At 43.1% G+C, this 26,342-nt stretch overlaps 1 protein-coding gene and 1 pseudogene across 1 annotated transcript in view; one reads left to right on the top strand and one right to left on the bottom strand.

Moving 5' to 3' along the window:
- Positions 1-1,935: 1,935 nt before the first annotated feature.
- The window catches only part of LOC148055173 (uncharacterized), a 34,204-nt gene continuing 9,797 nt past the window's right edge, over positions 1,936-26,342 (bottom strand). Inside the window, 9 exon segments of the mRNA XM_087762398.1 lie at positions 1,936-4,377; positions 16,695-16,758; positions 19,363-19,459; positions 20,576-20,899; positions 22,182-22,299; positions 23,330-23,422; positions 25,744-25,820; positions 25,949-25,986; positions 25,988-26,078. Coding sequence (XP_087618524.1) covers positions 3,895-4,377; positions 16,695-16,758; positions 19,363-19,459; positions 20,576-20,899; positions 22,182-22,299; positions 23,330-23,422; positions 25,744-25,820; positions 25,949-25,986; positions 25,988-26,078 — 1,385 coding nt within the window. The 3' untranslated portion in view covers positions 1,936-3,894.
- On the top strand, positions 5,742-7,071 carry LOC148055174 (uncharacterized; annotated as a pseudogene).

The following is a 26,342-nucleotide window of genomic DNA, read 5'->3' as shown; positions in this document are numbered from 1 at the left end:
TAGAGTCAAAAGCTCTGAGACAAGTGTCTTTTTTAAGTAGAGGGCTTTAATGAAGTGTTTCATTATTTTACAATTTTTGTAGCAGTAACTGGGGTTGAGTCAGATTGACAGGATCCCCCTGTGCTCTTTGCTTTCAAGAGGACTCTGTTCAAGTGCAGGTGCCACTGAGCCATAAAGGTGCCTTTTAAGGTTGCCAAAATACCCCAAAGGCATAGGTTTTTAGGGGATTTATAGATGTTCTGTGGTTATTATTATTCTATCTGGTAGTTAATACAGAGTGAAAAAACTCTGGAGTATTGTGTTCACTGCAATCTCCTGTTCCAGGCTGAGTGGCTGTATATCTTGTATCTGAAACACTGTAATAATTTTCAGTGCTGTCTAGCTACTGCACTGTAATCTGATGTTAAGTATAAAAAGAAGTGTAGAAAAATATATTTCTGTGTCCATACTACATTAAAGTATGCAAGAAAAAACTGATCTACTCTGGGTATCAGAAAAAATAGGTATGTATTAACTTTGCTCTTTGATGGTGCTAATGTACTCGCTACCATAACTGTACTCTTTTTGGTGTCACAGCTGACTCAGTAATGTGCCATGACTTGGCACCCACAAGTCTCTTTTTCTGGGTTACCTACCTAGCTTTTGAGTCTATGTTATTAGATACACTTTAGAAATGGGTTTACTGAGAAGAATTTGTTTTCAGGAACACGGGTATGGAAGCAGTCCTTTCATGAAACAGATTAGGCACGTTTGTCTAATTCTTTCTCTGGCATCATGCACTATGCTGCTGTCAACCAAGGTGATTATTTAACCATAGACCTTATCTAGTCTCTATGAAAATGGTCATATCCTGACCATTTAAATGGTGACATACAGCCAGCTGTTATCCTTTGTTATTCGAATATAAGGCAAATTCACTTACCTTTTGTATTCACCAGTTTTACCTCGTTGTTCATTATTGTCCTATACTGTGATGCTGGATGTTTTTTTAAACCCTTCACTACTGCTCAATAGACAGGCTATATTAGAGACCGAATATTACATTCGTTTCTCTGTAAATATAAAATGCTAAAACACTGTAACCCTGAAGTACAATACCCCATGCTATAAATCACTATGCTTATGTGCCTCCAAGCCTACAGTTAAGTGTCTAAGCTTTTACAATGTCTAAATTCTCACTAATGCTAACAGTGGTCATCTAGAGCTATGCTGACTAAAAAAATAATAATAAATAATTCAAAAATGCCATGGCATTTATGGTCCTGAGCCTTTACATTTGCAATTTCACTCTTAACATAGCGCACACAAACAATACTGAAGCTAAGAACACTACTAAAACCACCTGAACAGTACTGTAACACATGAAATAGCTTGCACGTGTATTAGTAGAGGTAGCCTTCTGCAGTCATTATACATCTGTATATACACACACTTTTTTAAACTAGTTGCCCCTAATCTGAAGACCTGAGCACTATGTGTCTCCTAGTCTGTGTCCCTGAGTAGGTACATTATTCCATCAAAGCCTCCTTTTTGGCTGGATGAAACTGTTTAGCAAGTGTACTCTTCTATTTCTCTCCATGTAAAATGTTCTTTCTTTGCTCTCAAAGGATACATCACGATGGGATGAGGTCTTCATTTATATCTAATCTCCATACCAGGATTTTTAATGTATCTCTCATTCTTCCAAATGTAGAATTTACAGCCATTATACAACTATTGAGTGTGGTATTGCTCTAATAAGATCAATAAAGAATTACATATACTGTGAGCTTTATAACTGAAAGTGGAATACATCCATCCCTTCTATTTGAGGCAAATAGGTCCATGTGTACTTCTAGTGAAATTCTCCTAGCCTGATGAATGGATTTTCCTCAGCAAGATGTCAGTCAATGGCTAATATCATGGAGGCAGTACTCACCGGGTCAAAAGCCCAAACTGTCTTTTGAGTTTCATGTATGAAGGCCACTTCATATACTGAAACTGCTCACAAGCCATTGGTTTGATTCTACTTATTTACTTTATACTTTCTACATAACATAATAATATGTACTGTTTTGGTAGGTGCAGAGTAAGAAAAAATGAATTCAGTGTTTACAGGGATGAGTAAGTTATTGAAGGTATCAACTACACCAGGAAGATAAGTCATTCTGAGCAGAAATGAAAGAAATATTATAGGTAAGGAGCATGGATATTTCTTAGATTTGGGAAATGAACACATTGGGCTGTGTTCAGATGACTACTTGATAATGATTGTATATGATCTGAGGACTTTATTGTCCATAACAGCTGTTCATTTCAGCCCCTCTACTAGATATTGCAAGTACCAACAGCTCCACTAATAGCAGGATCATATGTGTTCTCCTAAATTCAAATCAGGCAAAGTCACCTGACTGAAGTTAAACAAATGAAGAAAGATATTTAAAAGATTGCTCAAACATTTGGGGTGGTCTGGGGAGTGCTCCTGTTACTCTTTTCAAGGAGCAGAAGTAACAAGGGTGGGTGGTAATGGGTACGTTGCTTTGTGGCAAAACAATGCATTTTAAGTGCTAAGAAAGAACAATGCAAAACCCACAGTGAAATACAGTTTGGTCACTGCCAATCCTAACAGACATAGAGAGATATAAATAGAGAGTGAATATAAATAAGGAAAGTGAATAAAACAGGTTTTGTTATGGGGCTTCACTGAATCAATCAAGTGGGGGGATTTGCAATTTCTTTGAGCTTTTTGCAAGCATGGCTATTCTATAATTCATACTGCCTAAAATGCATTGAAATATTTGTGTGAATGTGACTCATCCTTCACTTTTAATGAGAGAATTTTAAAAGATGTCCATCTAAGGAGCCTCCGGTGCTTAGGGTATAGTTGATCAAGTTCTTTCTCCACAAAATAATGTTAATAAAATGCTCCATAAACTAGGGATGACAGTAATAAACTGGGTCTTCTAAAATAACTGCAAACCATTAATGCCTACAGAGTTCATGGGTGAGAACCTGTTGTAAGCTGGAAAACCAGTTCAGACTCCTTGCATCGTGGAGATACATGATAGAGTCACATAGAGAGAATACTAAGGAAGACCCTTTTGACCTCCATATTCCAATGACGCCTCCTCTATGCAAGCTTTGGAGGGATGACTAACAACTATCATCTATTCAGCTCTTGAAGTCTGTTCGACAGATATCATCATTGCATACAGTGTGAAATTATATCTGCAACTACATCTCATAACAGAACGTGAATGGATTTCTACGTCTGTATAGATACACATAGAAAGAAATAGCCTTATTTTAATGCAAATAAAAACTTGAGTAATAACAATGATACTTATCTTCACTTACACAGCACTATTCATCTAAGATTAAGTGCTTTACATAGATGGATAAGCATAATTCTCCATTCCTAAATTCAAGGCTTCTCACTTTTTTGTTTGGCCAGCTTTGACCAACTGGAGAGCTTCTTTGGAGTGATAGATGCTTTTGCTGGAATTTTTACTGAAGAGCTTATCAATCAGACCTGAAAATCAGATCTTAAACTGGTTGCACTGATCGGAGAACTCTCCTGATGACTAGAACAACATTGTGTTTAAAGTAGAAGCCTTGAAATGGCTTCCCGAGTGCCCTGGGACTAATCAACTAGCAAGATGTACCTTACTGGAAGGTTTTTCATACAGTTCCCTGAAAGTTTTGCCTGTGCGAAGACAGTAGGAGTTTCTACAGCATGACTGTGGTGAAATAGCTAATCTAATTATATAATCAATCTCTTTCACCAAGGAAGCTTATTGAAATAGAGAATAACTATTGTCACAAGCTCACTGTCATATATGGTCCTAATGGCTCCATTCAAGCATCAGAGGTTTTGGAACTTGATTTTATGGTATGGGAAATTATCAAGATGTTTCAGTTCAAAGTGACTTGTCCCATCAAAGTTGGTCCAGATGGCAAAAATATTACCTGGCTTTGTTTCTGGTAGTCTTGGGGAGCAAACAAACCCTGATGCTCAGTTTGTGCTGCCTTACTGCTTAGTTCTGTTTCCAGATGAGGTTGAGCAGCTCTTGCAGGCAGCTTCACTGTCAGACTCATCAGGGCTTTCTGGCTGAACTCCATGCTGGTGTAGTCACTCAAGAGTGGTACTGTAATGGAAATTATTCCCTCTTTTTCAGTTGTAACTGCTTTTTCAGGGATTTCTTTGTGCCTTAGGCTTATGTCTATTTTATTGTTAGGTTCTTCTGACTGACAAGTGTCATACTTGTTGTCTTCTCTGCCATCTGTAAAGAGGTCTAGCTTCAAAGGAGCCTTTGACTCATGCTCTATGACATAAAGGCTGGTGGTATCGTCTGGCAGGGCCTGAAGCAGTGATCTTGAAATGGGTTTCCAATTAGCCTGCAAGACAAAACAAGGAGAAAGAATAATTTCAGTATCATACTTTTGCAAAGTGCAATTGGCAATTGTCGAGGACTGTTATGGAACCAGAATTGTCTCGACATTGCCGTTATACCGCCATCTTCTGGCTTCGACATTCAGCCCCCGACAAAACCGCCACAGGACGCCTGCGCAGAGACCAGGGCGCGAAAGGCGGGAGCACGAACTGCACATACGCCTGTGCAGAGACCAGGGCGCGAAAAGCAGAAGCACAAACTGCACATATGCAGATACGTTCTACACATGTGCATGGCCCTATAAAAGGAGCACGTGTGCCTTTTGAGGGTCTTCTCCTCCTACCCTGCGCACTCCTCGGAAGCTGCTCCTGTGGACACAGAGGCTGGACATTTGATCGACAGGACACCATGGACTCGGAGTGGTGGTAGCTAGTTCCCCCACGTGGCCCTCTTCTCACCTGCCTGAGCACGCTCTTTCTCTCTCTCTCTTCCACTCTCTTGCTCTTTTCCCCCCTCTCTCTCTTCCCCCCCCCCCCCCCCCCCCCGCTTCCCTACCTGGTCCTCACATCTTTGTTCACCGAAATAAAGTCAAAGGGTTGTACGGCATTTGACCTTGTTTGTGTCTTAATCTCATCCTTGGGATCGTATCGAAACCTCCCCCGACATTGGATCGGGACATTTAATTGGCGTCACGGACAGGATCCCCTGAGACGAGAGTGCCGTACTACCTTGCGGTGTGCTGTGTGATTGTGTGTGAACGAGACGTACGAGCAAGTACGAAGCGAGTGCGGAGTTCCGATCCGCGGTTCTGCTCTCCCACGAGGGAAGCAGCCGGAGACAAACGAAGTGTGAGGATGGAGTGAATGTTGGTTCTTCTTTGTTCATAGCTTACATATTAGTGTACAGTCTGGCCTCCTGAGAGCATATAGGGGGAACGTAGACTTTAAGGCAGGACCCTCTCAGGACGACACCCCCCTTTGTAGGAATTTTTGGGTATTAGTTCACGGTTTGGCCTCCTGGGAGCGTATAGGGGAAACTTGGATACTGAAGTGTGACCCTCTCAGGACGATATCCTGGTGATGTCCGCCTGAAAGGCAGCTGATGTTTGTGACTACGTGCTTTCGCTGGATGAAGGGACAAAGAAATTGTATGGCCTCTTGGAGGCGCACTGGTCTCGCCCCTCGCCCCAGGGACAAGACTGGGCAAGGGAACACTGGTTTCAGTTGCAGTGTGGTGGACAGAATAAGAATATTGCAGAAGGAGGCTAAGGTTAAGAGGGGGAAGGGAAAGGCTATAATTTGTGCAGTGTTAGGAGCGAGTCTGGCCGCCGCGGCGGAGGAGAAAAAGCAGAGGTCTTGTCGGACAGATATGGTGGTGAATTCCCTACAGATGGTAATAAAAACCCTGCAGGAACAGTTGTAGGAGGAGAGGCGCCAAAATGCGATATTAAAAAATGAGTTGAGAAATCAACTTTTAAGGGAAGCGGACACACGGTTGGGGGTAGAAACAACCCTCGCGGAGAAGGGGATACGGTAGATCTACCCCCAGGGGGATTTGCAAAGAGCCAAAGAGACCGTAGAGAGCCCCCCCCACATGTACCCGCTGATCAAAATGGAGTATGTGTATGAGGACGAGGGTGACAATCGTCCCCAAGTTATTACTAAAGAGGTCCCGTTTACCGCAACTGAATTAGCAAAGCTGAGAAAGGACTTTGCGAGAACTACAAAGGAATAGGAGACCGAATATGTGTGGAGAGTGTCTTTGTCGGGGGTGGGGTGGGGGGGTGGGATGGGATCTTACTGTCAGAAAAGGAGGCGGAAGGGTATTGGGGTCCCGGCGTGTTTTTAACTACAGGCGATCTCCGAGCCCCGTGGTCGTTGACCCAGAGAGCCACGTACTGGGCAGGGGGGTTGAGCCCCTTGGAGAGGGGAAACCACTTAGCTATAATGGGCATGGTAGATCAATTAGTAGAGAGTGTGCAAAAGGCGGCGTGCCTTCAGATGATGTACGACCGGGAGCTCAAGCCCAACCTGCATTATGCCTGTAGACCCGGAGAGAATGACTCCCCTGATACGGGGACTTCCCGACTCCCTGAAACCTATTGGGATCCAATTGCAAGGGAGGATTTATAACACCCCCGGGGAAGAAAGGATTGCAGCCGCTCGGGAGGGGATAACGACCCCTGACTACCTGCGGCCAGGGAAGAAAGTGTGGACATGGGGGGAGGTAGCTCAGGAGTTAATTGATTTCGGGAGGAAATACGGCCCTGTTAGTGGACCTGAAAAGGGGCTTTAGAGCGTAACTACGCTTATCTAACTATTGTGCAAGATGATTAAAGTGAGGAGCCTGGTAGTCTCACAACAAAGGACAGTCCCTGATAAGAACAGAAACTTGTCTCAAGAACCAGCTGAAACCGACCCTGCGATTTGGACAAGAGCCAAGGAGCAACTGAGTCTGCGCAAGAACAAGGGGTTACTAGCGGTGACGAAGAGGAGTCATCAGCCTTCATCCCCACGACCACCACCAGGACTGCGCAAGCGCAGTTGGGAGGAGTTTATGGAAACGACCTCTTGGGGCTAATTTTAATACGAAGCGGGGACAGGTCATGCGTATGTATAGGCGTATTGGGAAACCTTATGTATATGTAACACTTTGTCGTATAAATCCAGGACGAGCTACCACGTGGGCGCGCACGACTTTGGCGGGATGACCCCCCCCCCTCCCCCCCGTGCTGCCCAGCGCTGAATAAACATACCTACTTTACAACCTTACGGGTTGTGGAGTCTGTTTCCGCACGTCAGACCACCCCACAGAACCGAGACCAGGGCTGTGCGGGCGGCAGAACGAGTTAGTGGGTGGCAATCACTCCTTGGGAGCGGCCGGGACCCGACCGGGACAGAAAAACTCCTGAGTCGGCAGGGACTGTGGCAGTTGGGGCTCCAGAAAGGCGTTCCCCGAGATTTAATGGACGGGCTCCCAACCAAGAAATTAGAGCAGCTCGTGCGGAGATGGTCAGAGCAAGGGGCCATTTCGAGGCCAACTCCTAGCACCCCACCCCCGATAAACTTTGGGGAGGAACCAGCCGGGGGGGGGGGGGGGGGGAGAAAAGGCGGCAGAAAACTAAAGCCTCCGCCCCCTGAAGGTGAGGGGGAGGGCGGAGGGTGGATGTTCATAAGACAACTCACCTGCAATACAAAGGGAGACTTGCTGCTTACGGGTAGCGGTAGGACCAAAGAAAAGACCACTAACCTTTTTAATCAACACGGGGGCACAAATTACTAAATTACTGCACTGAGGCGAACAGAAGCGGAACAATGCGAGATCTCGGTTCCCTCTAGAAACCTGATTGTTTTAAACGCTCTGGGAAAGACATAATTGGTACCTATGACCCCAGCGTCACTGTGGTTACCAGGGGAGGACGGCCCTGTTAATACTATGGTGGCCATAGGATCTTTTCAAATGAATCTCTTAGGCATAGACGTTTTAAAGGGCAGACAGTGGCGCGACGTCCAGGGAAACTCGTGGTCTTTCGGCGTCCCCCGGATCAGGCGGTTAGCCGAGGCCCCCTGCGCGGGGGTGCGCCTGTTGCAAACGGCACCTGCCCTCCCCCCTTCTAAATTGACAAACGTAAAACCCTACCCGCTACCGATAGGAGCCAGGGACGGAATCGCGCCAGTGCTGGAGGACTTAAAGGGGCAGGGAATTATAGTTCCCCCTCACTCCCCCTTTAACTCCCCGGTATGGCCGGTCTGAAAACCAAACAGCAAATGGAGGTTAACAATAGATTACCGGAGGCTGAATGCCAACACAGGCCCATTAACAGCCGCTGTACCGAACATTGCCGAGCTCATAGCCGTCATTCAGGAGCAAGCACACCCTATTATGGCAACTATTGACGTTAAATACATGTTCTTTATGGTCCCCCTGCAACCGCAGGACCAGGACCGCTTTGCCTTTACCGGGGGGGGGGGGGGGGGGGGAGCAACAGTACACCTTTACACGGCTCCCTCAGGGATACAAGCACTCCCCCACCTTAGCCCACCACGCTCTAGCACAGGAGCTGGAAGCAATTCCCATAAGGGCGGGGGTGAAAATTTACCAATATATTTACCAATATATAGATGATGTGCTCATAGGGGGGAATCAGGCAGAAGAGGTTGGGAAAGTCCAGAAGGACATCATCACCCATTTAGAGAGCATAGGATTGACAATCCACCAGAGAAAATACAAACCCCTTCAAGCGAGGTGAAATTTTTAGGAATTTGGTGGAAGGGAGGGATGACATGTATCCCACTGGACACCCTTTCCTCCCTCGACCAAATTAAGATACCAGACTCAAAAAAAGACTTACAGCATGCGTTGGGGCTACTTGTGTTCTGGAGGAAGCATATCCCCGATTTCTCAATTATCGCGAGACCCCTATACAATTTACTATGGAAAAGGGCCCAATGGGGGTGGACCCCGGTCCACGATGAGGCGCTATGACTGTTGGTGTTCAAGGCAAATGCACACCAAGCCCTGGGGCCTATCCACCCAACAGACCCCGGTACAGATCGAGTGGGGATTTGCTGCAACCGGGCTGTTGATTCATTTGTGGCAAAGGGGGCTAGCAGGGCCCATCCGGCCCATTGGCTTTTATTCCTGGAGTTTCAAGGATGCAGAAAAACAGTACACCACGTGGGAGAAAGGGGCTGTTTGTAGTCAGCCTGGCTTTAGGAGAAGCAGAGCACACCATTCGTCAGCAACCAATAGTGCTCAGAGGTCCTTTCAAAGTGATTAAAGCAGTTTTAACTGGGACACCTCCCCCTGACAGGGTGGCACAAAGAGCTTCGGTATGAAAATGGTACGTGCAAATAGAACATTATTGTGGTATCTTTGAAGTTTCTGAGGGTGCTACCAAAAATTTAGTTATCCAAGAGGGAGTGGCCCCAGACTGGGAAGGTGACGTGCCCCCTTCTGCTGTGCAGGTAGCCCCCCCCATTTTCAGAACAATTACAGAACGCTTGGTTCACTGACGCCTCCGCTAAATGAGAGGGCAGAACTTGGAAATACCGTGCTGTCACCCTACAGATAAGGACCGACCAAAAAATAATTACCGAAGGGGAAGGCAGCGTGCAAGTAGGGGAATTAGTGGCCGTATGGAGTGTCTTTCAACATGAAGCCCAATCTGCCTCTCCAATCTTTATCTACACTGACTCCTTTGCTGTCTTTAAAGGGTGTACAGAGTGGCTCCCCTTTTGGGAACAAAATGGGTGGGAGGTTAACAGAATACCCATATGGAAAAAGGAAAAGTGACAAGATATTTTAACCATTGCCAAACAGGGGAACTTTGCAGTAGGGTGGGTAGCCTTCCATCAGACAGAGGAAGATCCGTCCGGTCATTGGAACAATAGGGTTGACGAGCTGGCCCGCCTCAACCCCTTGCAAAGTGATCCAGTAGTAGAGGATCTGGAATGACTCCTGGAATGGTTGCACCTTAAGAGAGGGCACACCGGAGCCCAAGACCTCTACCGAGAGGCTCAGGCCAGAGGCTGGCCAGTTACCCGAGAAAACTGCAAAACTTGCATTTCGGCCTGTGAGCAATGCCACGGCTGCTTAGACAGGCACCCCCGGAAGATGACCCCCTACGTTTGAGAGAGGGAAAAGGTTTGTGGGAGGCCTGGCAGGTGGATTACATTGGTCCGTTCTGCAAATCAGAAGGGAAGTGCTATGTATTAGTGGGTGTCGAAATAGTATCTGGCCTAGCACAGGCTAAAGACTGCGCTAAGGCAACAGGGGAGAACACAGTGAAGGCCCTGAAAGAATGGTTTGAGACCTTTCCTAAACCGCAGTTGATTTAATCCGACAATGGTATGCACTTCACAGCCAAGATGGTTCAGGAATGGGTGGCTCAGGAGGGGATTTCATGGGTATTCCACACCTCATACTACCCTTAAGCAAATGGGATCGTGGAGAGAACAAACGGCTTGCTGAAGTGCTTCCTGAAACCACACAAACCAGGGTGGGCTGAGCGGGTGGGAGATGCAGTGATTAGCGTCAATAGCCGTTGGGGAACAAACAGATGCCCCAAAATTACGGCATTTTGCCCACAAACTCCGATGATCATGCCCACCTCACCTGGCCCTGACCACTCCGGCAACCCATCCCATTTCCCCGGACAACCCGTCTTAGTTGAACTCCCCACTGTGGGAGCAGTGCCATTAACATTAGACGCCCTGGTGAATAAATACACGTGGAGAGCAAGAGACACTTGTGGAAAGATCCACAAAATTCATGCTAAATGGATTGTTCCTTCCTTCTGACCTGAGAAGCGAGTTTGCTTCTACTTTTGTTTTTCAGGAGGAAGCAGCCGATCTGGACACACACCACCCGAAGGAGACTAGACAAACGCTGATTGCCGCTTAATCAGGATGCGCATGTTATTTGTGGTTATACTAGTTTGGGAATGTACCTATAAAAGCAGCAGAGGGCTAATTCCTTCACCCTCCCCCGACCCGTTTGATCCCTTTAAGGACAATGAATTTGTATTATTAGCCAAAGCTGTAAGTTGAGCTTTTAATTTAAGTCATTGCTGGGTTTGCGGGGGACCTCTGGGGCTGTCAAGTTGGCCGTGGACGTCCACACCCCTCACCCCAGCCCAAATTGTGAGTAATTATAGTGAGACCACGAATGACACTTGGGGCGATAGTGGAACATGGCCAATTCAATTTCCTGCTGTGGGGCAATATTGTTTAAATCGTACTCAAAAGGGAGGGGTCTATGTGGGAGAAAGCAAGTGCCAATGGACACTTACGAACAAGTTGGCAAATGCAAATAGGGGTATCTCCATATGGGCGTGGCTTGATAATGCCGGACACAGTCGAGGGTTCAAAGGATACTGGGTAAATAAAAATGAAACGTTAATTTTCCGACAATCTAGGGACCACATTTACAAGCAAACCTGCAAATGGAAAAACAACTCCGGGGCCTGGTATTGCACCGGCTGGACAAATAATAACCCAACTGTCTTTTTTAGCCCCGTGGACAATGATAACACAATGTATTTCCAGTTCCCCAAGGATGCAGTGGGGCCATTCGCCAACGGGGCCACAGCTAAAAGGGGCCATTATTGGATTTGTGGACATACCGCCTATAAACAACTGCCAGCGCATTGGTCAGGGGTCTGTTATATAGCCTTTCTTCTTCCTTCTTCCAGAAACGGGTGGCTCTCAGTTGGGGATAAGATTGTACGATAATCTGGAAGACGGAAAGATTGCCCGCAGCAAGCGAGCTGTTGAGGTGAACATAGGCAGAACACAAAAATGGGGGGAAAATGAGTGGCCTCCTGAAAGAATAATCCAACATTACGGGCCTGCCACCTGGAACCCCAATGAACCAATATCAGGGGCGAGGGAACCAATCTATAATTTCAACCATATAATCCGATTACAAGCCATTTTAGAAATTATTACCAATAAAACCGCCAATGCTATAGACCTTTTAACTCAACAGTCTCAACAAATGCGCACGGCGATCCTTCAACACCGCATGGTTTTAGATTATTTACTGGCTGAAGAGGGAGGGGTATGTGGGAAATTAAATGTCTCTAACTGTTGTTTAGAAATAGACGATGTAAGTGAGGTAGTCCTCCAATTAACCAAAGACATTAGAAAAATAGCCCACGTCCCCATCCAGGCCTGGAATGGTTGGAATGGTAATCTATGGTCCTGGCTCCCGGGGGCGCCCTGGGTGAAACAGTTGCTGTTATATTTGCTATGTGCGTTTGCCACTTTAATGTTTTTGTCCTGTATAATACCCTGCTTTGTTCAGCTAATACGACATGTGGTATCTAATATGCAGTTCGTACCTGCCACCTCACCCAACGGCATGAAACGAATCCGTGCCGCTTGCCGGGTAGAACCCACCACAATAACAATTGTTTAGACCTCTTTAAAAAAAGGAAATTGCATATTCCTACCCATGTCATACTCCCTGGTTGTTCTATACTTGTTATAATGGTGAACTATCTCGCCCAACAGATTTCTCAGGGTTGTTCTATAAAGTTAAATATTGTTAAGCTTAGAAAGGTTAAGGAAAAAGAGTGTTTACATTGGACAATGTTCCCGTTTGTTTGTTTGCAATTGAGCACTCTCTTACCATGTCCCATGTCACCTTTCTCCTCCACCCCTCTCCTTTTTCTCTGCTTCTGTCTCCACCTTTGATCCATTCCCTCTCTCTCCCCCTCCCTCTCTCCCTCTCTCTCTCTCCCCCCCTCTCTCTCTCTCCCTCCCTCCCTCTCCTTCTCTCCCTTCCCACCTCTCCTACCACTGTGAAAACTGCAATGTCGAGCCACGGGGTGGTGTCGAGGACTGTTATGGAACCAGAATTGTCTCGACATTGCCGTTATACTGCCATCTTCTGGCTTCGACATCCAGCCCCCGACAAAACCGCCACAGGACGCCTGCGCAGAGACCAGGGCGCGAAAGGCGGGAGCACGAACTGCACATACGCCTGCGCAGAGACCATATGCAGATACGTTCTACACATGTGCATGGCCCTATAAAAGGAGCACGTGTGCCTTTTGAGGGTCTTCTCCTCCTACCCTGCGCACTCCTCGGAAGCTGCTCCTGTGGACACAGAGGCTGGACATTTGATCGACAGGACACCATGGACTCGGAGTGGTGGTAGCTAGTTCCCCCACGTGGCCCTCTTCTCACCTGCCTGAGCACGCTCTTTCTCTCTCTCTCTTCCACTCTCTTGCTCTTTTCCCCCCTCTCTCCCTTCCCCCCCCCCCCCCCCCCCCCCGCTTCCCTACCTGGTCCTCACATCTTTGTTCACCGAAATAAATTCAAAGGGTTGTACGGCATTTGACCTTGTTTGCGTCTTAATCTCATCTTTGGGATTGTATTGAAACCTCCCCCGACATTGGATCAGGACATTTAATTTACTGAAATAAATGACAGAAGAATAAAGCTTGGAGATAGGCAGCCTGGTCCTGCCTATATAATATGGCTAACATCCATTTTATCTTATTTTCAGTGGTTTTAGAAACATGAATGAAAATATTTATTTCCCTAATTCAGAGGACCATCTTTTCCTCTCCCTTAGTATTTAAGCGAAGTTTTTCTTGCTTTTATGTGTGCTCAGGACAAAATGTAGTGGGGATAAAATGTAGGCTTCACGATGTTCTGTTACGAGTCCCACAGCTTTCAAGAAGTTTAACCAATGTTTTACTATAAAAAGGCAGCAGCTTGAATTGAACAGCAGCTAAACTAGCTTTTGATATCAGCCTTTGCAAGCAGTTTGTTATTCACCTTAATGACATGTTGTGATCTAAGTATACCTTGGGTTATAAGTTTTTGCAAATTCTGGATGATTAAATGGAGAACAGTTTGCAACACGAAGCAGCCTTCTTTTCCACTTAGATTGTGTTCTGCTGGGTTTTCCTACTTTTTCCATAATATTTTTTAAATTATGGCCAGGTTGGTATGTTCTCTAACTGTTAGCTTCCCCTGCCGGTTGCTCTAAATTTGTTTAAACTGTTATGGTTCTTTTGCAAGAAATAAATTAGGATGTATTGGTTTTTATTTTATTTTTTCCTACAATTTCTGTTCTGACTTGGAAAATGAATATGCTGTTCTTTGAAATCTCAGCAATCCCACATAAAATATCTTTATTTTTCTAACTGGCATTCATAATGGGATGAGTAGACACCTCTGCATGGTCAGCATTTGCCTTGTTTTGAATAAAGACCTATGTGATCTGTACCTCCATTATCATGTTTATTATGAACAGCAGCCCGAATTCTACACCTAACAAATCTAAAATAAGCTCTGTGTGAGCTTCTGTCTGAAAGAGGTACTAATGGGTGAAGAGGCAGTATCTTTGAAGAATCTTGTCTAAACATGAACAGGACACTGATTGGGTGGCCATGTTAGTCACCATAGTTCATTTTCCTGATCTCTGTGTGCTAACTGAATTGAGAGTGTTCCAAGTTCCTCCTGCTGCTCTGTACAATGGGATGTATTATTGCCTTAGATTGCAATAGAGAATGTTCTGTCTGGATTTAAAGTACAAATTCTCTTGCCACCTATATCTGGACTATATATGTGTTTCTGTCAAGAGTTTCTACATTGCTCAACTAATCTGACAGGGTTCAGTCTTGAAACAACCTACAAATAGAATAAATATATAGAATATGGTAAAATTTACTACTTGCCTCAGCTTTACAGTGTTCATTTGGGGAATACCTTTCTCCACATTTCATGAACTGTTCATAATATCGGATTACTTCTAGGCAATATATAACTGCTTTATTGTAATGTCTACTCACATAGAGTTTTTTCTCCTTTCCCCAAACCCCTTATCTGATATCTGTTATTTCTGTTTCTGCCACATTATCAATGTTATAGTATTTCTCTACCAGACTTGGCTAATACAAGCTTCATTTCCTTTTATAGCTGCTTTGCCCCTGCAGGAACAGTTAAATGCATTTTAAATAGGTACATTTTGCTTTTAAAGTATTTACGTCAAAGTGGCACTTTGGTTCATAAAACCTATTTGTCCTTTCTATAACATGCAGCCTCAGTGTATTTCACCTGCACTTCTTCACAATGGCAAATTATTCTTTGAACCTATTAGATTAATAACTCCTATTAAGTGGAGTTATTTTTACTGGAGTAGTCAGTGAGGGACATCTGAATCCCAGAACTGAGAACTGGAAGTTGCCTGGTGCTCATAAGCAGATCAAGTTCTTTAACTAAACAAAACAGTGAAACTGCAATCTCCTAATAGCATCACTTTTGAACCTCTGTCTTTGTACAGCTGTACGTTTGTACATCTGATCCTCCTTTGTTCAGCATTATCTGAGACTACCTCTGAGCTCACCACTTCTTTATCTACATTTAGGTGGAAGAAAGGAGGAAAGCAAGCAAGGAAGTCCTGATCTGGAATATGAAAGTTCAGACTTTCTCTGTCAAAGGAAGCAATGATGATGTTTAGCTAACCTTTTGATTACTAGCAGCCTCCCAGAGTCTTCTGAAATTTCCTTGCTGATGATTTCATTCTGGTGTCCTAGATTTGGACAGTGTCTGGCTGTAGATACCTTCCAGCTTCTGCCTGACCTTTGATTGTGCTCTTGCCTTTTCCTATGTGAATACATTACTTTGAAGTCTCCAGTCAATACATTACTTTGAAGTCTCCAGTCCCTGCCTTCAGCTTAGCTTGACACTGGCATATACTTCCTGTCATCATCCTAATGCTTAGGAACACGGAAGTGACACACTTGTATCTCTACCTATCAGGATCCAGAGAAACATGTATTTCACTTGGTCATTTATTTAGGATAATTTTTCTCTGTCATGCTTTTGTCCTAAATAGATAGAAGTCTGCTTTGTTAAAGCTTACAAATTGGCTTGAGAAACTAGATCTACAAGTGCCAAATTAAGTTCAGGTCTGCCAGGAAAATCAAAAAGTGATTTAAAAAGGAAAACAGTACAAGTTCCTGCTCCAAAAACATAATGGTTGGTGGTCTGAGACTTGGGAGATAAACTGAGGTGTCCTAGAGGAAGGATTTTTAGTATCAAGTGTCAGCAAAACTGGAGCAGAAGTGCTTAAGGAGAGGAAGATGCAAGGAAGTCCACTATTAGGCAAAAGTGAATAACATGGTCTCTGGCAGCCTCCTTCTAACAGCCAATTTCCAGGCACTTCTTCAGTCCTGAAATTTGGGTATCCTTACCAAAGCATACAGGAAAGCTGTGGGCAAGGTTTGAATGTGCTACTGAACCTTGGTGCCTTTTGACTAGTAGATGCCTCCTCAGACAGCTACCAGCTGATAAGCCAGAGCCCCTGGATTGCTCTGGAAGCAGATAGAGACTGAGGGGCGAGGAGTGGATTTCAGAAAACACCATATACGTTACCTCCTTTGTGATGCTTTTGTGGAATTAGGCCACAAAATGTGTTACTTTGTATTTTGAGTAACTTGTACTTGATAATCAGTTCCAGTTGTTGAAAACTGACTGGATATAAAAACTGAACTCCCTTTAGACTCCATCTCCCCCCCATTCAACTTTGCTTTGTTCTTTTAACAATCATACCTTTAAATGTGTTCTATAATGTTCTCAAAAAAAGTCTGAGAACCTTTATTAAATTTAAAAGTGTGTACAGCCTCTGCCTAAACAACCACCCCCACATCCTATATTTCTAATATTACCTTAGCTTCCCAGCTGTTGATATTAGACATTTACTAGAAGTGTGAGAAGTCTAATAACTAGTGTTACTGATTAATCAGTAGAAAAGATCTCCCTTTTATATTTTTTTCCCCACCATCAGAACAGTACTTGCCATATCCTGGATTGCACTGCTCTTTCTTGGATTTGGTACACTTGGCCAGCATAATATTTTGAACCTGTAAAGAAATATTCTAAGCTTATTGTCAGCTTAAATGACTGACATTTCCTCTGCATTTAAATTAACTGCCATTTATACATATATTTTATTGGCATTTTCATGACCATTAAAATGAGATGTTCTACAATGACTATTAAGCATAATGCCAAATAAAAACTGAAGACCAAGCTTGGTAGTCTACATTGAAATGCTGAGTTAATGAAGTTTAGTTTTGTTTAAGGACAAAGGAGCTGGTAACGTTGTCTCTTTCTGTATGTTTATCATTGCATATTCCTAATTCGCTATCATTTCCACAAAACCTCTGTCTTCCTTGAGGACTCTCAGGCACGTACAAGGAAGTTTATTTTAATAAGTATTTGCTCCTGGGCTTCTACTTAGAAGTTTACTTTCCCTCAAACAAAGAGCAAGCTTTTGCTTTTTTTAAGCTTCTGTGCAATGAAACCAGTAGCCTGGAAGAAGCTCTCCCTAGGACCTGCAGACTAGAACAAGGCAGGCAATACAGCTCCTGCTCTTTCCTGATAGTTTTGAGTTTAGCCCTTTCTGGGAGCTATTACAGTATCTCACTGTTTCACCTGACACAAACCTAAACACACCTTTACTAAAAACTCACACCAGCCACTTCTGCTGTAGAGGAAGTGGTTTGTAAGGCAGAGCTGAGTTTGCCAATTGAGCCATTCAAATTGGTTTCAGCTGGCTGCTTGTCAACAGACCTCTCATCAGAGCCCTTTCCTTCAAGCTCCTCCCTTGTACCCAGGGGCTCAGAAACAAAAAAAACCTGGCAACAAGCTGCTTCACTTTCCAGCCTCCTTGGGCCACCCCCACCATGGGTATCACCTCAGGCATTGTCCTCCCTGGCCCTTCCCAAGAGGACAGGCCAAGATGGCAGTATGTCCATTGCTCTCTGGGATGCTGGTGCTGGCTACTGTCCCCCCAGGCTAGCAGAGGCCAGCTGTGATTTCCCTGCGGAGGGGCAGCAGTGGGATGGGATGAGAATTTCAAAAGGAGTTTCTGCTGGGCTGACTGTGATCCTACTGGCATCAGTCACCCCTGACTGCTCATCACCAGCTTCTGTGGGAGCAGAGGGAGACTGTCTCTTGGTATTTTTGAGCTGATCACCACCCTGTCAGCAGCTGCTGTCAAAAGCAGCACCCTGTGACCTTTGGTCAATGACTCACCTCCATAGGAAAAAAACTCAACACAGCTGTGAGAGACTGTGGGAGGTTACATAGTTCATCATCTTGCCTCAGTGTTGTCTGGTCTTCAAGTCAAATCTAGGCTTTATTAACTGTAGTTTGTTTAGGCTGTGGTTTGATGTAAAGCCTGAGGCTGTAGAGTTACTGTATCTCTGCTGATCCTATGAAGATGGCTATTTATCTGGCTGGTGAGTCCTTTTTTTATAATTTAAGCAGATAATAAGGATGAGGGGAGCCTTGGGACCCTTCATCTCAGTTCCAGGTGTTCAATGCTACTGTGTATTTCATTGCTATTTTGTAGTGCTACACTGGGCTTCTGTGTGCTGGGTTTTTTTTCTAGTTTTCCAAGAATTCTTTTCTAATGGGCCCGGACAATGAAGTGTGATCTTATCTTTAACAAAATAAAGTTCTTTCTGGGGCAAAACTTCTGTGTAAGTCTCAGAAGTTCTTGTTGGAAAGGCTGGATCAGATATTAAAATAAAATCTGAAAAGGAAAGCGCACAGCAGATTTCATATGGAGTACAGTCTGTTTCCAAATAGCAAAGGCAGGAGTTTAGCGTGATGTATAGGCTAAAGTGAGTTATGTCATGCGGTATGGCTTTCAAGTCACGGGTTGCACTGTCTGTCTGTTCTGTCCTTTAACAGCTGCACTTTCAGCTTCTGATGCTGGTGCTTTGTAAAAGGAGAAAAAAGGAGGGTATTCTAGGACATCGAAATAGTAACATGAATGGTTGTATGCAGTTAGGTTTATCAGGAAATGAATATTAGAACCTACTACTATGCAAGCCACTTTTAGTGGTAGTGTATGCTGCTAATATCGTACCTCAGATTAATTTGAGGGGGATGTACTTTATTACTGCAGAGAATAATGTTTCCTAAAATAAGAGTACCTCGTCCATATCTTGCAGGCACCCTTGTTATTCTCTCTTCTCCCTACTCATCCATCAGTTACTCCTTCTTGTTATGTGCCTATGTGCACAATATATACAGTTAACATCCAAATGTGCTTGAAGGAAACTGCTTAGATGGCAATATCAACTTGCGTATGCTGCTGGAATTTATTTTTGTATTTCAGTAGAAGAGATGTGATTATCAGTTGGGAATGAAAGAGCAAAATAATCAAATGCGTGCTTTTTCCATATATATAAACTATTTTCCACTGTGAGAAATGGTTGTTGAGATGGGAGGCACAGATAACTATCAAAAGCAAAAGATTATAGATTTTAGACAAAGTATTTTAATCAGCTTATAGTGGTTTGTAATTGCTCTCACTGTGTAAACGAGTGGAGTGGCTTTTGTGTTGTGTGCTTGTTGAGTTGCTTTTAATGACAAAAAAGGTCCAGTGCTATGAAACTCAAGGTTAAGTAAAACAGTGCTGCTGATAACTTCAGTTAATATTTCCTTCTTACCTTTTAAGCACCAGAGAACAAGTGACAGGTACAAAAACCAGAATGAACATCATGCTGAAGCAAAGGCCAGTCACAAAACCTTCAAATTCTCCTTTATCTGATGGGAAACAGAGAGATTGAATCAGACTTATGGTGTCAAGTATAGAGAGGCTGTATTGCCTCTGTGAGAGAAATATTTCAAACAGAACTCAAGTCAAACTTTATACATGTTTTGGGATTCTTATAAGTGAAATCTAGTTCAAACAAGACTTGTGATTTTGGGGGTAGGGTCTGAGGCTTTCAGGTTTGTATTTTTAAGTTATCTAGATATATGTTGCTGAGTTTTTAAATCCGCTATCCAAAGACAAACGGTTTATAATAAAAGAAGTATTCCTACTCCCTATGCTATTATGTGAGCTCTAGCTTGTTTAATGATACTGTATTAGCCTATTTTATTTTTTTTTTTTAGGAAGTTTCAATTGAGTGAAGCTGTGGTCAAACAAAAAAAGGGGTCTACTGCAGTGTTAGATTTAGTCTAACTGATAACATGTTAAAAAATGAGAGTCCATGTTTAGCCAACCCTATATGAATACAATATATGAGACTTCATAAATGTAACTGTATTGATTTTCTTAGCCTATCCAGCCACCTTTGAAACAAGCAAACTCTTGCCAGTGAGCTATAGGACCTGTTAGATAAAATGTACTTAAATTATTAGAAAACAAAAGATACTTTGGTTAGCTGTCACCCACAATAGGAGCAATTAAAAGAGAGACTTTTTTAATAGTTAATGGCTCAGGGGGCTAACTGGAAAACAGTTCTACGTGATTGCTTGGGATTTTGCCAAGAACAAAGACTACTGAACTTAACTAGTCACAGACAGAATATTTAAACTGCTGAAATCTCCGATAGGAATTGGCAATAAAGATATGTGAATGTAGCTAGCATAAAAAGGTCAGAAAATGTTTGAGAGATGAGGAACCCTAGCTGAGTCTTCCCTGCATGTTAGGTAATGAAATATAGGCAGAGTTGTTCTGTGTTACATAGTTTATCTGTAACAAAGGAATGATTTTGTGTGTTTGCTATCAGTAACTAAGGATTGAATAATAAATCTTGTGCACGAGCACTTTGTTACTCCTTGAAAAGCAGGAAAGGATAGAGAATAATGCCATATATAGTGCATAAAGCAAAGATTCATGCTGGGAAACACAAATGCATAGGGCTTCCACGGTACCATATTTTGGAATGTTGAAAGGTTGTGAAAGAGTTGGAGGTCCTTTGCCAGCATTAGTGAATCCTGAAATCTGCACGTAGTATATGGTCTTTTCCTTCAGTCCAGTAAGATGGTAACTTGTGGTAGAAGAATTAAGAGTAACAGCTGAAACACAAGAGAGGTTGGGAAATGAGATTATTAGATGAACTCTGATGGCTGAGTCTGTATCAGTGTAGCTGACTAGGCAAAAGGTAAAATTTCTGTGCCCTAATTCACACCTGGAGGAAGCTGCACTGTGCAGACTTTTCTGATGGGTACAAGATTTCTCCAAAATATTTATGTACACTTTGAATCCAGAGGTAAAAAGCATGAGCTTCTAACACATCAAGGATGTTTAGGTGGTAAGTGCAGTAGGCTGTGTCTAATACATGACAGGGAAATATACCTAATGTCCTGAACAGTGAATACCCCCAGCTGTAACAGTTGAAATAAGGACTGGTTTTCACAGCAGTAATAGAATGAATGTCCATGTTAAGTCCTGTGTTTGTCATTACAGTAATCGGTAGTTATTTGCCTTGATTAATATCAGTGCTATTACTTAGCGTTCAGTACAGAAAAAGGGATGTGTATTCTGCTTAATCTACTTTTAGGGCTTTCAGTTCAACCTTTCTTTTTTGATGATGCAGTGAGTTTTCCACTGGCCAGAATAACATAACCATAAATGCTGTAGAATGCCTTTAATGTGACAGAAATTACTTTTCAAGTTTGCCACTGAGAATTTAAGATTTTTATAGAAGTGGAAGTGATGCTGTAGCCTATAGGCTTCTCTTCCTGCCTGGAAAATATGGTAGTTGGGTGTCGTGTCACTGTTGTATTGACTGATGGGGGGAGGGAACGAGGGAGGAGTAGTTCAGTCCTGGACACTCCCCTTGTGGTCTCTTCTTGTGCTCTCTCTCTCTGATAGGTATGTGGAGTGGATTAGAGCCCCCTGAAGACAGGGCCAAACCTCCTGCTAACACTGCATACTTGAAGCTTTTGTTTAATAGGACAGCAGAGGAAGAAAAAAAAATAAAAATATACAAAACAAGTGATGCACAATGCAATTGCTCACCACCCGCTGACTGCTGCCCAGCCTGTCCCCAAGCAGTGATCCCTGCCCCCTGGCCAACTCCCCCCAGTTTATATACTGAGCATGATGCCATATGGTATGGAATTGCCCTTTGGCCAGTCTGGGTCAGCTGTCCTGGCTGTGCCTCCTCCCAGCTTCTTGTGCACCAGGCAGAGCATGGGAAGCTGAAAAGTCCTTGACTAGTGTAAACTCTATTTAGCAACAACTAAACCATCAGTGTGTTATCAACATTATTCTCATCCTAAATCCAAAACACAGCACTATACCAACTACTAGGAAGAAAATTAACTCTATCCCAGCTGAAACCAGGACAGTCTGTTAGTTAATTTCTATCAAAATCCTTTCTTAAGAAACAATACTGACTCTCACTATGCAAAAATATGTCTAATGAATATTCAAGAGAATGCTTATCCCTATCCCAAAGACTGTCAAAGGTAGCCTAGAGATTGCTCATAAAACTTTTCTACCCCTTGAATGAATGAATGATAAAGTAAGTACCTGTTGCAGAGAAATCTGGGACAATGTAGATTGTTTGTAGAGATTCTACTGCTTTGTTATAGGCAGAAATATTAACTCTATAATAAGCCATGGAGAGATTTAGAAGAGCTCTTCTGTCCTTTAGAATCATAAAATGGTTTGGGTTGGAAAGGACCTTAAAAGATCATCTAGTTCCAACTCCACTGCCATGGGCAGAGACACCTTCCACTAGACCAGGTTGCTCAGAGCCCTGTCCAACCTGACCTTGAATGTTTCCAGGGATGGGGCATCCACAACTTTGGGCAACCTGTTCTAGTGCCTCACCACCCTCATAGTGAAGAACTTCTTCCTTATGTCTAATCTAAATCTACCCTCTTTCAGTTCAAAACCATTACCCTTTGTCCTATCACTATATGTCCTTGTAAAAAGTCCCTCTCCAGCTTTCCTGTAAGCCTCCTTCAGGTACTGGAAGGCTGCTATAAGGTCTCCCTGGAACCTTCTCTTCTGCAGGCTGAACAACCCCAGCTCTCTCAGCCTGTCCTCATAGGAGAGGTGCTCCAGCCCCCTGATCATCTCTGTGGCCCTCCTCTGGACTCGTTCCAACAGGTCCATGTCCTTCTTATGTTGGGGGCCCCAGAGCTGGACACAGTACTGCAGGTGGGGTCTCACCAGAGCAGAGTAGAGGGGGAGAATCACCTCCCTCGACCTGCTGGCCACACTTCTTTTGATGCAGCCCAGGATACAGTTGGCTTTCTGGGCTGCAAGCACACATTGCTGGGTCATGTTGAGTTTCTCGTCAACTAACACCCCCAAGTCCTTCTCCTTAGAGATCCTCTCTATCCATTCTCCACCCAGCCTGTATTTGTGCTGGGGATTGCCCCAACCCATGTGCAGGACCTTGCACTTGGCCTTGTTGAACCTCATGAGGTTCACATGTGTCCACCTCTCCAGCCTGTCAAGGTCCCTCTGGATGGCATCCCTACTGTCCAGCATGTCGACCGCACCACACAGCTTGGTGTCATCAGCAAACTTGCTGAGGGTGCACTCAGTCCCGCTGTCCACGTCGCTGACAAAGATGTTAAACAGCGCCAGTCCCAATATCGACCCCTGAGGAATGCCACTTGTCCCTGATCTCCACTTGGACATCGAACGATGATGCGATATAGAACACACAGAATGATGCGATTTGCTGAATCCCTGCAACTGTTGCATATTCTTTCAACATTAATGTAATATCCAAGGATGTTCTCACTTTGTGTTACCTAGTAAGAGGAAAAAGATTATTATTCTATAAATGTTATTATGTCCTGTGCAGAAAATCAAGAGGAATTACATTATATAAACAATATAATATAAACAATGTCACCTTTAATGATGAGGATAAAATCATACTTTTAACTAGGTTATTGGGAATTAATGAAGCAAAGCATTTTCTTAAAATTAAGAACATGCTTAGATTGAGAGGATTTTAAGCACAGGATTAAGTGTTTTGCTTAATTGGGATCTTAGTTATGTGTATCCAATTAGTAATAACAGCAGTGAAGCAGCTGTAAGGTTCTCTGCCTTTCACTGGAACATACCTGTCATAATTAGGAACTTGAAAGTTAATGAGAGGTGTTTAATTGCAATATATGCTTCTGGGAATCTTCATCTACTAGGCTCTGTTAGGCATCTGATCTCTTTGAGGATAAATGCTAGTAATTATACTACAACTTTGGAGCATGTTATATATCTATTGATCCAAATTTTTAAGTGGTGATGGTTCTCTCGTTTTGCTGTACTAATCTTCATGAGGGATCAGGAAATGAGTGCACAGAAATGGAAATTACTGCAATCTAGATAGAAACTGAACTCAATACATGAAAGTGTGAATTCTGAAAAGATTACTTCTGATATCAAGCTTGTCTGTTATTTCTTGGCATAAAACTAATAGTGTGAAGACACCACAAAGCTAGGAGATTGGGTTACTTTAATGAATAATTGGATACTTTTGGAGTAACATAGGATGACATTCAGTAATTTAAAAGGCCAAGATGTGTGTTGAGAGGAATTTCTGCTAAAGCTGGAAGCTCTTAAAATGGAAACAGAAGTCTTTCACAGGATAGGGAGGGAAGCATTGGTGCTATTATTTGAAGCTCTGGTAAAGCTGCTGGGGGAATAGTGTTATGGTTCTCTCACCAGGCTTTGAAACTGGAAAAGGTTTCTGTGTAGGAGAAATGATTCCTAGGATATGTGAAATATGAGGTCTATCACACAAGAAGAAAGTAGTAGAATTTAGCTTTCTTAGCTTAGCAAAATGAGACTGGAAAAGGCTAGCACTGCCCTATCTTGTGCATTCCTGCAGGAGGTCCCATGTTATTTGCAGCCATGAAAGTAATACACACTGCCTGGTTGGATGTTTAGAGCTGAAGCCAGCTATCTTGTGCCTGTTGAGTAACATCTACACAGTTTGGATCACTGAATGTTGAAATAAGCAGAGGAGCTATGGCTAGCCCCTAACATCTTTAAACTATTTTTTGTTTCTGATTGGCTTAAACAAGTATGGCAGCAGAGCCCAAGATTCCCCCCCTCCCCCTCCCTTAACATATTAATTGAGTGCACTCCTTCCCTCTGCCCCTTCGATATTTGTTGAAACCATCTGGACTTGAACATTTTTTCAGTATAATAGACTAGTACAAGTGTTATCCTGAATGAAGGTCCTAGCCCTGATCTTATATTTAATATTATGTAATTTCTAACTAAAGTATTTAAATGGAGAATAATTTCTTCTCTTAGCTTAACATTTAAATTGGCATGTACAGTCAATTGCTTTATTACGAAATGAATCATTTACTGTGCAGCTTTGCTTTCTTCTCGGGAGATAAGGGAAAAGGGGGATATCTCATCCTTATCAGGAGATGAGGTATCTATTTCCTCTGCTGTCTTTTCTTTTCCTCAACAAAAACGTAAGGGGTAACTACAAAACTTTCTACATCATCTGATATTTCAAAACTCTGCCAGACTCTGTCCTTTCTGCTGGGGGATATCCCCTATAGCAAACTTCTTGGAGTTTGTAGATGCTCTTTCTTTCAGAATCTAGATAGAATTAGTTTCCACGCAAACAACTCTAGTAACACCTTGCTCATTGAAATTGCCAGTGGGCCCCTCAAATACAAATTCAAGGTTGTCAATTGTCAGTTTCTTACCAAGAGAACTGCAGCTGGTAAAACTGACTGATATACTGTAGTCAGTCAGCTGATAATGACACCTGCTACAGAACAGGGGATGCCTCTGACTTGTAGGTTTGAACTTTAAATGTCATTATGGGAAGCATGCAGCTGTTCTTCTAAGCTAGAGGCTCATTTTTCTTCCTGATTATAATGTATTTGTACTTCTGAATTAGTAAATTAGTAGATTTACCAAATGCTTTTCTAAAAGATTTTGGTTTTTCAAAAATATGAATGCTCCTTAGGAATGCGTGAAATGCAAGGTGTGTCACTTGTATGCACTAAAAGCTTCCCCCCCCCCCCCCCCCCCCCCCCCCAAGTAATGAATTAATAGCATGGACATAACAGAAGGTACCCAGACTCAAAGTGAATGTTACCATCCACTTAAGAACACTTCTGCCTGGAGAGATTTCTGTAGTTGCATTACATGATGTTCTTGGCTTGTTCGTGAGTTCTGGTAAACATAGAAAAAGATGGAGACGTGAGCTCATATGAATCAGTTTCTTCATATTTTTTTGAAAATTTGAAAAGGCTTTTACATTCATGTTTATTCCCAGTAGGACAAAATTATATTTCACTTAGTGTGAGGGACCAAAATCTCTTTACTCCAAACACACAGTGGAGAGACCATCCTTGGCTATGCATCTGAGCTGAGCAGTGTCTGAAGACATAGCATTTAAATTTGAAACGGTGATGTTGACAGCATTGCTTTCTACAATGATGTACATCAATGTCTTGATGCAAAGATACCACCTGTGATTAAGGAAATCCCTGAGCTGAAAACTGCAGGAGAAAATACCATGGAAAACTGTTGCTATATGCTTGAACTATTTTACACTCTTCTCCAGACATTAATTGTTGGCCCCTATAAGAGCACAATATCCTTCATTAAATGGACCTTTAGTCTGACCAATTCTAGGTGTTATGATGTTATTGGCAGAAGTGCTACCATAGATTGAAATATTTGTTTTAGCAT

The sequence above is a fragment of the Nipponia nippon genome, unplaced genomic scaffold, assembly GCF_047370975.1.
Source record: "Nipponia nippon isolate SJK-2023a ecotype South Korea unplaced genomic scaffold, ASM4737097v1 scaffold_26, whole genome shotgun sequence".
NCBI lineage: Eukaryota > Metazoa > Chordata > Aves > Pelecaniformes > Threskiornithidae > Nipponia > Nipponia nippon.
This window is presented reverse-complemented; position numbering and strand designations above follow the sequence as displayed.